Source organism: Centropristis striata, chromosome 6, assembly GCF_030273125.1.
Source record: "Centropristis striata isolate RG_2023a ecotype Rhode Island chromosome 6, C.striata_1.0, whole genome shotgun sequence".
NCBI classification, from domain to species: domain Eukaryota; kingdom Metazoa; phylum Chordata; class Actinopteri; order Perciformes; family Serranidae; genus Centropristis; species Centropristis striata.
In genome coordinates, this window is record NC_081522.1 from 19,252,632 (window position 1) to 19,266,653 (window position 14,022).

The 14,022-nt window shown below is 41.0% G+C and overlaps 1 protein-coding gene across 1 annotated transcript; it reads right to left on the reverse strand.

Moving 5' to 3' along the window:
• Positions 1-679: 679 nt before the first annotated feature.
• Positions 680-13,543, reverse strand: tmem86a (transmembrane protein 86A). The gene is made up of 3 exons (XM_059335869.1): positions 13,418-13,543; positions 6,578-6,842; positions 680-3,707 (listed from the first exon to the last, which is right to left on the reverse strand). The coding sequence occupies exons 1-3, from the start codon at positions 13,436-13,438 to the stop codon at positions 3,280-3,282; spliced, it is 714 nt and encodes a 237-aa protein (XP_059191852.1). The 5' UTR covers positions 13,439-13,543; the 3' UTR covers positions 680-3,279.
• Between the last annotated feature and the right edge of the window lie 479 nt (positions 13,544-14,022).

Below are 14,022 nucleotides of genomic sequence, written 5' to 3' on the forward strand. Positions count from 1 at the left end.
GCGATCAGGAATAGATGCCAGTGCTGAGAGTCTTTCACGGTCAATCTAAGACTATTCTGTGCTGTTGATGTTTAAGAAACCTTGATGAGTGTCAACACCATGGTCTGCCTGCAGATCTGTCATGGTTGCTGATGTGATGCATAAACATGTTTTGATGTGTGTGTGTGTGTGATTTTTTTGTGCGTATGTGGGTGTGTTACTGACAGCTCCAGGGGTCAATGACCTAGCAGAAAGAACCCATAACATGGGTATGTTTCTTTTCCATGCCCGTTTGTTTAATATACAGCACAATATATCTTGTTAAGGTGCAGATGGACTGAACCATTTAACCCCTTTTCCACCAACATGGAACAAGTTCTGTTGTGGTTTGCTCACTTACAGTCATGGAAAAAATATTAGACCACCCTTATTTTCTTCAATGTATTGTTCATTTTAATGTCTGGTACAACTTAAGGTATATTTGTGTGGACAGATATAATGATAACAACAAAAATAGCTCAAAAGAGTTTAATTTAAGAGCTGATGTCTAGATATCAGCTCTTAAATTAAACTCTTATGAGCTATTTTTGTTGTTATCATTATATCTGTCCAAACAAATGTACTTTTAGGTGTACTAGGCATTAAAATTTACAAGAAATTGAAGAAAAGGGTGGTCTAATAATTTTTCCCATGACTGTAATTTTAAACAGTTCGGAGCATATCGACCAAAAATAAATTGGTTGTGAGGGGTTTTTCTAACCGTGACGACATAAGTGGGTGTGTTAAATCATACAGGTTGGATGGAGGATTCACGTGATGGTCATCTCTGTCTTCTAAACATTAATACTTAATTAATTTTTTGGATTACAATGAATATCTGTAATAACAGAACAAAAATTTGATCTTGCAACTAATGATTATTTTTGTATTGCTTTGTGCAACACATTCTTAATTACAATTACTTCGCTCAAAATGTGGGCTGGTCCCTCGGAAGCACTAAGGTTTCAAAAATCCTGAACCGAACTGGCTCAAGAATCAGGAAGAATTTGGTGGAAAAGGGGTATCAAATAACATTTTTTACTAGTTATTAATACTTTTAACTGCAGGAGTACATTTATGATAAAATGGATTGTCTTTCAAGTACACAAACTGTTAGTGGTATAAATAATAATGCCAGTCCTGTATAATGGGTAAATCGTAAGGGCATAATCAAGAAGACGTTTTTCCCCCAATGGAGGTCAAATTAAAACTAAAGAATACATATACCCGAGGTTGAATATACTGTACCCAATCAAATACTACCTTACAGTCATCCTTAACTGACGACAAATCCATAGGGTGTTAGATAAAAACATACAGAGGTTACAAACCTCAACAGGTGAAAGGTATGAAGAAAACATTAAAGATATCCAGTAGTGTATCTACTCCACATAAACTATGATGGTTCACAGCATTTCTGGCCTTGAGTTGGTTCCGACTCACAGGTACACACTCATTCACTCAACAAATGCCATACACTCACACATACACACCTACACACACTCAAAACATGCATATATGAGAACATGTGAGGACAGGGTTACAGTATACTTCTTCAATATTCAGTAAGACACTTCCTCCTAGCATAAACCTCTTGCAGAGGGTGAAACAAATGAAAGGTGAGAGGGGGAAATGTGTGATAGATGAAAGACAAAATATCAGCTGACCTGTCGGGGATTAGCTGCGGTGGATTTTGCAGGATTAAAGCTGATGAAATGTCCTGTGAGGGGGAATTATTGGGAATAATGGGATAACTGTTCCCTCACATGACAAGCCAGTTCTCTCATCTCCCATTTTTCTTTTCTCTTTTTTCAGACAGACTGCCTCGGAGCAATGTGTATGTTTATGTGCATGTTTGTGTGCATGTCGTTAAGAGTGAGTGGATGCCTTCTGAGGCCCAGATACACACAGTGAGAGAGAGAGAGAGCTGGTAAACAAAAAGATTCCAGCTAGTAACAAAGCCCTTTCTTTTCAGTCTTCATAACATGGTCCCAGGCCAATGACAGCATGGGTTGGCTGATCTAGTACAGTAATAAGAACCCTGCAGACTTTTCCTAATAACTAAAGCAGCAGGGGTCGTAGGTGTCAGGTGTGTGAGCGTGACATTTGCACCCATGTTTCTGAAAAACTGGAAGGCAAAAACACCCGACAGACTAAACACAAAGAGGAGAAGCAGGTGCACTTCACAATGTGTGAGTGTGTGTACAGTGGTCCGCTGGGATTATAATGTTTACTGTGTTCTCTTTGTGACAGCAGGACAGTGTCAATAACATCTCAGCAGGAAGAATCAAGCTTCCACAAACAACCTCTACCTCTCGATCACTAAAACTACAATACACAGCAGTTGCTTCAGTCACGCAACTTTCCCCTGCTTGCTGTTCCGCCTCATTGCTTTATTTTTCGTCTCGTCTCGTGTCATTCTTTCCCTGTGCATGCAGTCATTCAAGGACATCCTAATTCATTCATCCAGAGAGACTGGGTGTGGATTTGTTGAGGATGTTAAAAAGGGGAGTGAACAAAGCCTGTGCGGTTGTTGTAAATGAAATGAAAGGGACTGCAGATAATAAAGCAGGTGTGGATTCGCTCCCGATTTTAAGAATAGCACCCTTAATTCAGGGGTACACAGAGAAAAGCGAACATGGGCGAGTCAGTAAGAAAAAAAAATCCCTTTTTAAATCAGGCAACGGAAAAAAATAAAAAAATAAAAACTGGGGACCACATAAGTGTGTGTGTGTGTGTGGTGGGAGTCAGTGTGGAAAGCGAGGTAAGAGTGTTAATCACACAGAAATGCGCACACACACAGTCGCTCTCCCACACACACTCCTTGAAGGTCCCTAGTGACAGGCTCCCCTTAAATTAAAACATTACGGTTAAAAGTAAAGTAATACTCTCTATATATATAGCAGGTTAATATTACTATGCTTGTCTCCATGGTAACTAGGTTGGGAGACAGCCATTCTAGGAGGAGGCAGGTAGGACTGTTGTCGGGAGAAGCTGAGGATAATACTACCATGTCTTCGTGGTAAGAAGAAGAAGACAGGTGTGAGACTACCATACTAGTGGGGTAGTAGGATGATAGCCATGTGAAGACTGAAGTGAACCAGTCATCGTGGTAACAATGGTGTGGGAGCGCCACACTGAGATGAGGATTGAGGGTTGGGGATCTGGCAGTGAGATGTGTCCATGATCACTCAGGGCCGGAGGCGGGGCAGCTGTCACCTTCCCAACCTCAGGGCCGTTCACTGCAGGAATCACAGCACCTCATGTTCTCTTCCTGGCCACCTCCGCATCCTGGATCTCAACGGCCGACAGCGCTATCAGCATCTGGGCGGCGTAGTAGGTGGCCATGATGATGGCACGCGAATGGGGCACAGGGAAGCAGAACTTGTTGACGGCGATGGTGAGGTCGGAGACCATGAAGAGCACGGCGCCCAGGCAGGCGGACAGCTTGGTCCAGGTCCACAGGTCGTTGGTCAGCTGCAGGCCTGCGATGGCCCGCCAGCCCATGAAGCCGATCAGAGCGATGTAGACGGCCACCAGGTAGGTGAAGGGGCCAGACAGGTAGGGGTACAGCATCATGTAGCTCACAGACGACACGGCAGTGGTCACCAGGCCAGCAGACACGTTAACAGGCTTCATCCCGAAGGCAGACGAGTAGAGGATGTGGGTGATGGCAAACATCAGAAGGCCTGCCGAACATTATTGACACAGAATATGATTTATGTCTTAATACAATCATACAAACTAGCATCACATCTTTCTACCTATCTGATGTAAAATAAGACCAGAGATATCTTTGCTTTTTAACCATTAGTACATCTTGTATCCTGTATTCTGATTGGTTCTGTGCATATGCAACTCTCAAAAACCATGAGAAAGTGAGATGGCTCACTCGTTTGCTACTTCCATCATCAGCTCTGGAGAAAGCATGTTAAATGCAGAAAGTTATTGATCAAGGCTTTTTTTTTCCAACAGGTTTTAACATCTTCTGGATGACCTATATAATATAAGCATATAGCACGCCAACGTTAGCTAGTTTGTTAGCCTGTTTTAAAACTAACTCTCTGATATAAAAAATGGTTGTTTCCTGGAGCCGATGAGCCATCCATCTTTCTTCCCATCTATGTTGAGAGCTGCATGTCGACAGGTCTATTAGCGTTCCACCATTGTTGTCGCTGCTGAAATACCTACTGACCCTGTCCTATCACCAAACTGCCCATACCTACCAGTCATTGCATGTTGCGGAACAAAGTGTAAATTACTGAGGACACAGGTTGTGCGAGGCAGCCATCACATGCAAACAACTATATCTTTGGTTAAAAGCTTAAAACGTGATGAAGTGTAGAAATTGAAGGATCATTTATGCTAATTACCACTTGGCTCATATATTTTAAATTTTGGCAAGTGTTTCTATTTGTTATGATAACTTTGTAACCCATCAAAGTCTTTTCTGCGAGTTGGGAACACTTGCAGCAATGTGTCTGAAGTCTAATAAGCCAAAAAACATGAGCAGTCACAAGATGAAACGACTTGTAAACGATCCAACAGTTTGGTCAGATTATCTACTCACTTTAATTGAAGTGAAACCAGAAAGTAGGAGGAGCATATGTACAGTTGAAACCAGAAGTTAACATACACTACATAAAAAGACACATATGCTTTTTTTTCTCACTGTCTGACATGAAATCAGACAATCACTTTTCCTGTTTTAGGTCCGTTAGGATTACCAAAATTAATTATATTTGTCAAATGCCAGAATAATGAGAGAAGGATTTTTTTAGACAATTTTTTATTACTTTCTTCAAAGTCAGAAGTTTACATACACTAACATTATTATGCCTTGAAACAATTTGGGAAAGCCCAGATGATGCTGTCATGTCTTTGGAAGCTTCTGATAGGTTTATTGACAACATTAGAGTTAATTGGAGACACACCTGTGGATGTATTTTAAGGCACACCTGAAACACACTGCTTCTTTGTGTAACCTTATTGGAAAATTCGAAAGAAACCAACAAAAATATCAGGGAGATAATTGTGGACTTGCACAAGTCTGGTTCATCCTTGGGTGAAATTTCCAGATGCCTGAAGGTGCCACATTCATCTGTTCAAATAATTATACCCAAGTATAAACACCATGGGAATGTCCAGCCATCATAGCGCTCAGGAAGGAGACGGGTTCTGTGTCCCAGATATGAACGTGCTTTGGTCCAAAATGTGCATATCAACCCAAGAACAAAAGCAAAAGACCTTGTGAAGATGCTGGCTGAAGCTGGTAAGAGTGTGTCATTATCCACAGTGAAACGAGTACTGAGACATGGGCTGAAAGGCCACTCTGCCAGGAAGAAGCCATTACTCCAAAAGAAACATAAACAGTTTTGTCAGACCACAGGACATGTCTCCAAAAATTAAGGTCTTTGTCCCTGTGTGCATTTGCAAACTGTAATCAGGCTTTTTTGTTTCTTTTGGAGTAATGGCTTCTTCCTGGCAGAGTGGCCTTTCAGCCCATGTCTCAGTACTCGTTTCACTGTGGATAATGACACACTCTTACCAGCTTCAGCCAGCATCTTCACAAGGTCTTTTGCTTTTGTTCTTGGGTTGATATGCACATTTTGGACCAAAGCACGTTCATCTCTGGGACACAGAGTCCGTCTCCTTCCTGAGCGGTATGATGGCTGGACATTCCCATGGTGTTTAGACTTGGCTATAATTATTTGAACAGATGAATGTGGCACCTTCAGGCATCTGGAAATTGCACCCAAGGATGAACCAGACTTGTGCAAGTCCACAATTCTCTTCCTGACATCTTGGTTGATTTCTTTTGACTTTCCCATGATGTTACACAAAGAAGCAGTGTGTTTCAGGTGTGCCTTAAAATACATCCAAAGGTGTGTCTCGAATTAACTCAAATGTTGTCAATGAACCTATCAGAAGCTTCCAAAGACATGACAGCATCATCTGGGCTTTCCCAAATTGTTTCAAGGCACAATAATGTTAGTGTATGTAAACTTCTGACTTTGAAGAAAGTAATAAAAAATTGTCTAAAAAATCCTTCTCTCATTATTCTGGCATTTAGCAAATAGAAATAATTTTGGTGATCCTAACGGACCTAAAGCAGGATAAGTGATTGTCTGATTTCATGTCAGACAGTGAGAAAAAAAGCATATGTGTCTTTTTATATAGTGTATGTATATTTCTGGTTTCAACTGTAGGTGCAGTAGGAATTTCCACTCAGTGGATAATAAAGTTTTCGTTTTCGTTTTCGTATTCGTATTTCCTAATGTTGAACCACGAGTCATGTCTGTAAACCATAATGGGTTTTCACAGCAGATGCACTTGTTTAAAAACTGTATGGTTCAAACCACTCATGATTTTCCTGTTGAACTTTTTTAGCAATGTCTTCCCAGATACACTTAAGCTATCAATAGCTACCAATAGCAATTATGGCCAAACCTAGAAAAAGAAGACCCAAATTTAAATATTTCAGAATTAAACTTTAAGATGTGAAAGCCTTATAAAAGCCCTGTAGGTAAAAAAAAAAAACCAACAAGTTTCTCCTCACCGTGGCTGAAGTAGCCCTGCTCCTGCCAGATGAGAAAGGCATCACCCAGAGCAGAAAAGATGAGGCCAGCTAAGATCTTGCGGGCATTGGAGTGATCGCGTAGGAAGCTGAACCCATGTGCCAGTAAAAACACCCAGAGGCAGAAGATAGGTAGACATTTGATCAGTGCGCTGAACCAGGAGGGGCTTGAGGTGGGCAGCCACAGGACAAAGTAAACACAGGTTGCCTTGAAGAATGGCACCAGCTTGGGGCCTTCACTCTTGACCTGAAAACAGATTATATGTGCATTATTAGTTTAGTCATAGCTGGTTGCACTTACATAAGTTGATTCTAGTCAACAATGGGACACAGTCATCATTCTGCCTTAAACTGAATTTTATCAAAAGGGCTTTTATCTCAAGGCAGGTGGCTTGAAATGTACCACAGGAAGCAGAAACCTCAGAGCAGACAGCACTGTGTGTGTCTTAACTACACTATCTTGCATCGCGGATCGAAACATGTAACCTCTGCAGCTATGCTTAAGTACTTCTCCTTATTTGAGAGAGTGGTTTGGGTTGGGACTGGAACAGTGTTCAGACTTGCTTTGTGTGGTCACCAGTCGACATCACTGTGTGAGACATTCACGTGTTTTGTGGCTGAAGTGAAACTCTGCAGAAACAGCAAGTTGAATGGGGAAATGCAAGAGGCACCACACTGTTCCTTTGACTCCCTGTAACCTTTTCTTCTCTTCTCTTTTTAAATCTCTCCCCATTCTGTTTTTATTTCTCCCCTCCTCTTCTACTTCACCTTATCCCCTGTATCTCATGTTCTTGAGAACCGCTGAGCATATTCAAGTCTCGATTTCCTCTCTCAAGCTGTGTTACCAGTCATATTTCTTACTGTCCAAACACACGAGGCCTAACAGAGTCACAAAAATACAAAAACAGGGCTAGAGAGATGTTTCACAACACACTGGAATGACTGTCCAGCTCTGATTCTGAGAATCACTCTCTAGGCCTAAGGGAGAAGGCCCTGGGCATCAAAGAGGGAGAAGAAAGGAGAGGTTGAGTTAGGAGGTAGACGAATTGAGTGAGGGTTCACTAGAGCTGAAATCACTGGAGGAGAAGTGAGGAAAAATACGAGTACGGCGAGGAAGAGTGGATGAAGAAGGGGTCATAGTGCAACAGGGAAAGAGTCGAAAAGCCTGGCTTCGCTTTTTTGATATCCCAAATGAATCGAGTGGACCTTTTGCATCTAAATAAAATGAAAAGTGATGCTCCAATTGCAAAATTCATGAAAGAATAAGTAAGTAGGGCAGAAGAAAGGAAGCAGGAGGAAGTATGGGGAAGTGAATCTTTAGGGGAGGGGGACAGTGTGTGAGATCAGGTTGCAAGCATTCAGATGACAGCTGGATTTAGGATTGGAGTCGGGTTAGGGAGGTGAGAAGCAGAGGAGGTGAGAGAAAACGGGGGTCACTCTAGTTCAGATGGTTTATGCTCCTGGAAGAGAGGCGGAACAGGAGGCCCCTGATTGAGTAACTGCTCAATAAAAATATGATACAGGGTGGGACAAAATGTTTGACCTTATGGTTTAAGCTTTGTGTCACACATCATAGTGTTGAAGGAGAGTAATTATAGGCACATCACAAAGGTGCAATGCTATCAGGAAACAGTGTCAATAGAGAAAAAAGTTGATGCCTACACGCTTTCCAGGAACCATTCGATCCTACTTGGATCTTCATCATGAACCACATCCGTCATCATTGAGCTTGTCAGCCTATTGGCGACATTCATGATTGGTGTGGAGTCTATTCACAGAGCATTCTGACCTGTTAAAGATCCAATTAAGACTGAAATGTCTTATTAAAGTTTTTGTTATTAAGTGTACGGGTGTTACCTTCTTCTCCAGCGACAGATCATACAGTGACCGAAACAGCATTAATTCATTTTGCGACGTGAATTATTATGCATGTTCCTCTCCCAAACTAATGTGAGGAACTTTTCACTATTTGTCTAAAATGATCTTTTAAAGGGGCCCCAATGTACTCAAAATTCTGCTTCGAAGACTTCAGAGGAAGGTAAACAGAGAGGACGCTGCTCTCTAGTTTTAGCTGAACTGTGCTGGCTCTCTCTATCATTAAGATCTGATTGCACATGAAGCTCTAAAATGACTGAGGACTGACCAAAAAGTACAGACACCCTGTTGTTTTGTGCACCTCTCCATTCACTCAGATCTTAAACTGTGGTTTTGGTAATTAAAAATTGGTGACCTGATTTTTTCATCCATGCTCTGAAACTGTTGCATTACATTACATTACATTACATGTCATTTAGCAGACACTTTTGTCCAAAGCGACTTACAATAAGTGCATTCAATCTGAAGGTGCTAGACATAGACCACAGGAATCAAGTAAGTACATAACTTTAAGAGCTAACTGTCATCGCTAAAGGAGTGACCATGACTTAACCGAGGTATTGTTGGAAGAGGAAGGTCTTCAGCCTGCGGCGGAATGCATAGCATTTCCAAATACATCAGGGATTTCAGTGAACAATTTCAAGACATTGTTTTTGTTGACATTGTTTTTAACTTGCTATGTTGTCCTGTCTCTTTACTGTTATTAGTGTTATTCTGCATTTTTTTCCCCTCTTTGACACTGTGTTTTATTTTGTCATTGATCTTACACAACTAAGGACAGTTGCAGCCTTCTTCTTTCAAAATTTGTCTGTCAAAGTGGGGGTAAAAAGAAGAACAACAGGTTTGCCACCATCATAACAGCTCAGATAGTGATAAGTCTAAGATAAGTATCAAAATAAGATGCAACGGCAGCACTATGCTTTGACCTTTTAACAAATAAAATATTGTTATATGTTATGTGATACTGGTTGAATGATATTATCAGCTGACCTTGGCCTGTCAGAGGCATATCGGTACCTATCTGTGTTATATACATATACTATATAATGCAGAAAACAATGATTGGGGTGATTTAGACATGGTGTTAGTTATCCCTTTTATTTTTTTAATCTTTTTTTCTCAGTTATAGTTTCTAGAATTGGTTTAGGTATAATAATGTTGAATATTCTTTGTAAAAATAATGATTGGAGAAAGCAGGCTCTACTGCTTACATAAACATATATTTAAGATATGATCAGTCCCTTTTAGATGCAATCAGCACAAGAGAAATCTTTCTACTGAGGCCAAACTAGAGCCAGGTGTATAATGTGAACTAATGCACTCCTCTTTTCTCCATACTTTCAATGGCCTTCATAAAACAAATGGATACATAAATAAAGACTAACGCTAGTCTTTTGACACAGTTGTGTGTGTGTTTATGTGTGGAAGTGGATGGTGAGTCTATCTACCCCATTAGGGCCAAATGGGTGCCAAACTGGCCGGACTCCCAGACTAGCCAATATTATAACCCTGTTCATCAGGCCACTGGTGGCAACTTGAACACCGGACACAAGAAAACACAACATATTTCTGCTGTTCTGTCAGGATCAGTACACAGAGTGTGTATGTGAATAGTGCCTTTCTATTATTTAACAAAGTGCAGTGAAATAACACTTTTCCTGAGATGTACAGGCTGAGGCACAATGGGGCACAATTTTGGTTCAATGACCCATTATCACAACAGTGTTATTGTTATTTGTGGTGAAAAAAGACTCAAAGGATGTGTAGATGACTGTCTAGAATGTGATTTGGAGGGTGAACACAGATTCCGGGGAGGAAGGTGGGAGGAAGTCAGATTCCCATAACCTTTGGTCCCATTCATGCTGCGTTTGAGCCATATTTTGCAGTTTCCCTTTCCATTGTTGTTCATGTAAACTTACTGTATCTACACAATGACAAAAGTACTGCAGGTAGGAGAGAGACAAGACGAAAAGAGCACTGAGTGCATTGGATGGAGGAAAAGCTACTCTTTCTAATCTTCTGGGAAATGTTTATCTCATTGTGTACTTTGCTGCTGGATCTGAAACAGTGTTTAGACTCTAATCTATGATAATGTCCAGCGAATATTAGTGTTTTTCATTACTGCTGCAATATCTGATTTAATTGTTCACCTCGGATTCATTGCATCAAAATCAAAAAAGCCTAATTGCCTGGTGGAAGTCATAAACTGGTCTGCAGTGGTTGTAATGTAAATTCTCCCATTCAGTATCTTTTACCTGAATGAGATTGTCAGGCTGTGGGTTGCAGCATAGTATCGTCTCAGCTGTAACTTACTCTACTCACATTGACTGAGGCGTCAGTTTGTCTGCAGGGACATTGACGGGATATTAGCGACTGCTTTGAGCCCTGTGTGACAGTCAGCAGTCGGCGTAAAAGAACAGAACATACTGGCTCATTTGGGAGGCAAACGAAATTAATCATTGCGTTATCACCTTTCCGTTTGAATGATCTCATTATAAATAAAGGCTGTTTGCAGAAATGCTGTAGCACAGCTGACTGGCTGCAAACACCTGCCGTCCCCTGTTAAAAAATAATATAGTTAATGATTTACTACCTTTACATGGTCACGAACAAGCAATGGGCTTTTTTTTGGCTGGAACAAACAGGATGGAATGGCTCCCCTTTCCAAAGTACCAAAGGATTTTTACAAATTATTTTCTGTTATTTTAAACTACAGAGATGCAGTGCCTCTTTAGCAGTGTTAAATGACAATTAAATGTACTTTTCTAGGAAGAAAGAAGCAGCTGTGAGGCGCAAATACTTCTTCACCAGCCATGAACCAACAAAAGCACTGCATTGAAGCATTGAATAACATCCAGCCAGGATGAACATCTATTCAGTTTTTCTAGGTCAGTCTGGGTTATACGCTAGCCGAGTGTCAGAAACATGATACATGTAAACATTAAAAAAAAAAGAGCTGTAAAGTCTTGTGTACTTAATTTGGCATTGGGGAGCTGTAACAAGTATGTATGGCCCTGGCAGGCACAGCTGGCATGTCGGTCATATGATTATTTTTATGTAGCATCACACAACATTGCTGTGGGAAGGATTTTACAGCTGCTTTATTTCCAAGGATAACTTGAGGTCAGTTGCTGACGAGCAGTAAAGTACAATGTATACGGGTTTAGTAGATTTGCTCTCAGATGACCCATGCTCTTTTTGTCACATAACATTTTTGCTGCATTATATAAAGTTTGTTGAAGTCAGTGAGTAATACTAAGTGGAGTAGAGACATCTGGGGACAAGGGACAATCGTCAAACATTAAAAAGAGCTAGGAAGCAAAGGGAAGCTCCCACTGTATCTCTGGGCTACAGCTTGCACCTGCCAGCAAGTACAAAGTCCACATTAAAAGGACAGTGTGGTCTGAGCTTTGAGCAGCTGACTCTACATTATCCATAAAGGACAAAAACTCCTTTAAGAGCACAACAGTCTTTTCACCAGTGTTTACCTTGTCCAGCATCTTGATTCTTATGATATAGATCAGGAATGGGCAACTTTAATGCTGGAGGGGGCCACAATTTTTCATCGACACTACCACAGGGCCACATATAGGACCGTACACTTAACCAGATATGACTGTAATTTTAAATATGTTTACAGTGCAGTAACTTAACATAGTTCATGCTCAAATGCATGTATAACAGTATAAATAGGAATACAAAAGGTTTGAAGCAAATAAAAAATAACCACTTACTGTGATTTCTTTTTTTATCAGTGCAAGAACAGCAGAGCAACATTAATTGCAAGAAGTAATTTTGTGCATTTAGATTTCATGCTCAAATTCATGTAGTTGTACTGACGGCCACTTCAAGTGAGGGTGCGGGCTGTATGTGGCCCCTGGGCCTCCAGTTGCCCATCCCTGATATAGATACTGTAACAATGGTGGGATCATGATTACGATCATGCAATACTCATGCCAAAGCTTTATAGTAAAGTTAAGCAACCCCAGGACTGGCACAGCATCATCATCACTAAGGCAACCGGTTTATATGGCAAGCATTCCTCCACACAGGCTCTTCTAACAGCAATCACACAGGCTACACATCAGGGTTTACTGCAGGCCAAGTTGGCCCCTGCAAATGGGGTAAAATTTCATAGCAGCTCTGTCAAAGTAAGAGGATGCTGAGGCTCATTAAATTATTCATGTAGCTGTAACGTTATTTTTGTCAAAATGGCCATTTTACTGCAGCAGCACATGGGTCAATTATGTAGCTAGTGGATATTTAACACAATAGAGTCTATGCACAGCTACAGCAAAGGAGATAAAAGGAAAGGCAGCCACAGCAGAGCACTGCTCGGCGCATGCGTTACTGGAGGGAAGGGAAAAAAAGACAAAAAAAAAGTCGTCACATGACAGGTTTTTCGTTTTTGTCAGGGGCTGCCTTTGGAAATTTGTGGAAACGTCCTTCTGTCTAATGAAATATCGAGACCTCACAGCGTGAACAGTCGCTGCTAAAATGTCAGAGAAATGGCTAAACTGAACATAAAAGTTCCTGCTTTGAGTCTCCAACACATTCAGAGGACACATGATGAAATAACGAGACAATAAGACGCTGACAACAACGTGGGTGTCCAAGGACACCTAGTTGAACATTTTCATTTTTTTTACAGTCTATGAAGCAGATATTCTTATTTAGTGCAAATTGAATTATCGCCTATAAGAGCGCGTGCTGGCCTTCGAAGACAGATGTGGCATTCTATGCTGTGAATAATAACACAAATATAAAATTACACAGTGAATTAGTTACTCGGGGCAGTCAATAATGAGCATATAATGCTATAAATATTAACAAGGATGGATAATTTTATCTTCGGAAGTGTTGTTATCATGTAGCTAAAGTAGCTGCCACTATTCTTCCTCTTTAATGTGTGAAAAATAGCAACGCTTGCGTGAAGCGGATACTCACCACTGTTACCGGAGAAACCATTTCTCCTTCGGTGGTGTCCGTGTCGGTGAGAAAGGTATTTAATATCTAAATTCGGCTCCGGTCCTCCTGTTTATGTTGTACTGTATGAGGGATGCCGATTGTTTTTGTCCTCGCTCCGGTGGGCGGTCCGACGTCCAGTAAGAGGCGGGAGAATAGCCGTGACGTGGGCGGGGCTTTCTCTTTTAACCAATAGGAGACTAGAGTGGTCATTACGAAGCCGGGCCAAATCGTGAGGGGCGCCCCGATAGGAGGAGCCAGTCTCCTGTTTACATATCGGAGCAGATGGCCTTTATTTACATTTTACAGAAATTGAGCTTGTTCGTAACATTTGTGTCAATCTTATTTTTGATTATGTACCGGCAATCCTTTGTTAATAGACCAGATTAGGCTTTAGAAATCAGACAAAAAGGCCTGGCAAACATCTCTATGGCATTGAAACGTTGCTCTAATAAAATGCATCATTGGATCGATTGCATCGATTCCATTCATTAAAATGCATGTACCACCAATCGAGGGTGGATCTCTCTAATTTCCCTTCTGTTCAGCTCTAGACTCTAGTTGTCTCGTTTAACCCTTAAATATCA

What these genes read in the sequence shown, in the direction of transcription:
- tmem86a (XM_059335869.1), bottom strand. Translation starts at nt 13,438, where the DNA reads ATGGTTTCTCCGGTAACAGTG. An exon ending in TGGTTTCTCCGGTAACAGTG is followed by an intron (nt 6,843 to 13,417) that starts GTGAGTATCCGC and finishes ATCTGTTTTCAG; the next exon opens with GTCAAGAGTGAAGGCCCCAA. An exon ending in GCAGGGCTACTTCAGCCACG is followed by an intron (nt 3,708 to 6,577) that starts GTGAGGAGAAAC and finishes AATGTTCGGCAG; the next exon opens with GCCTTCTGATGTTTGCCATC.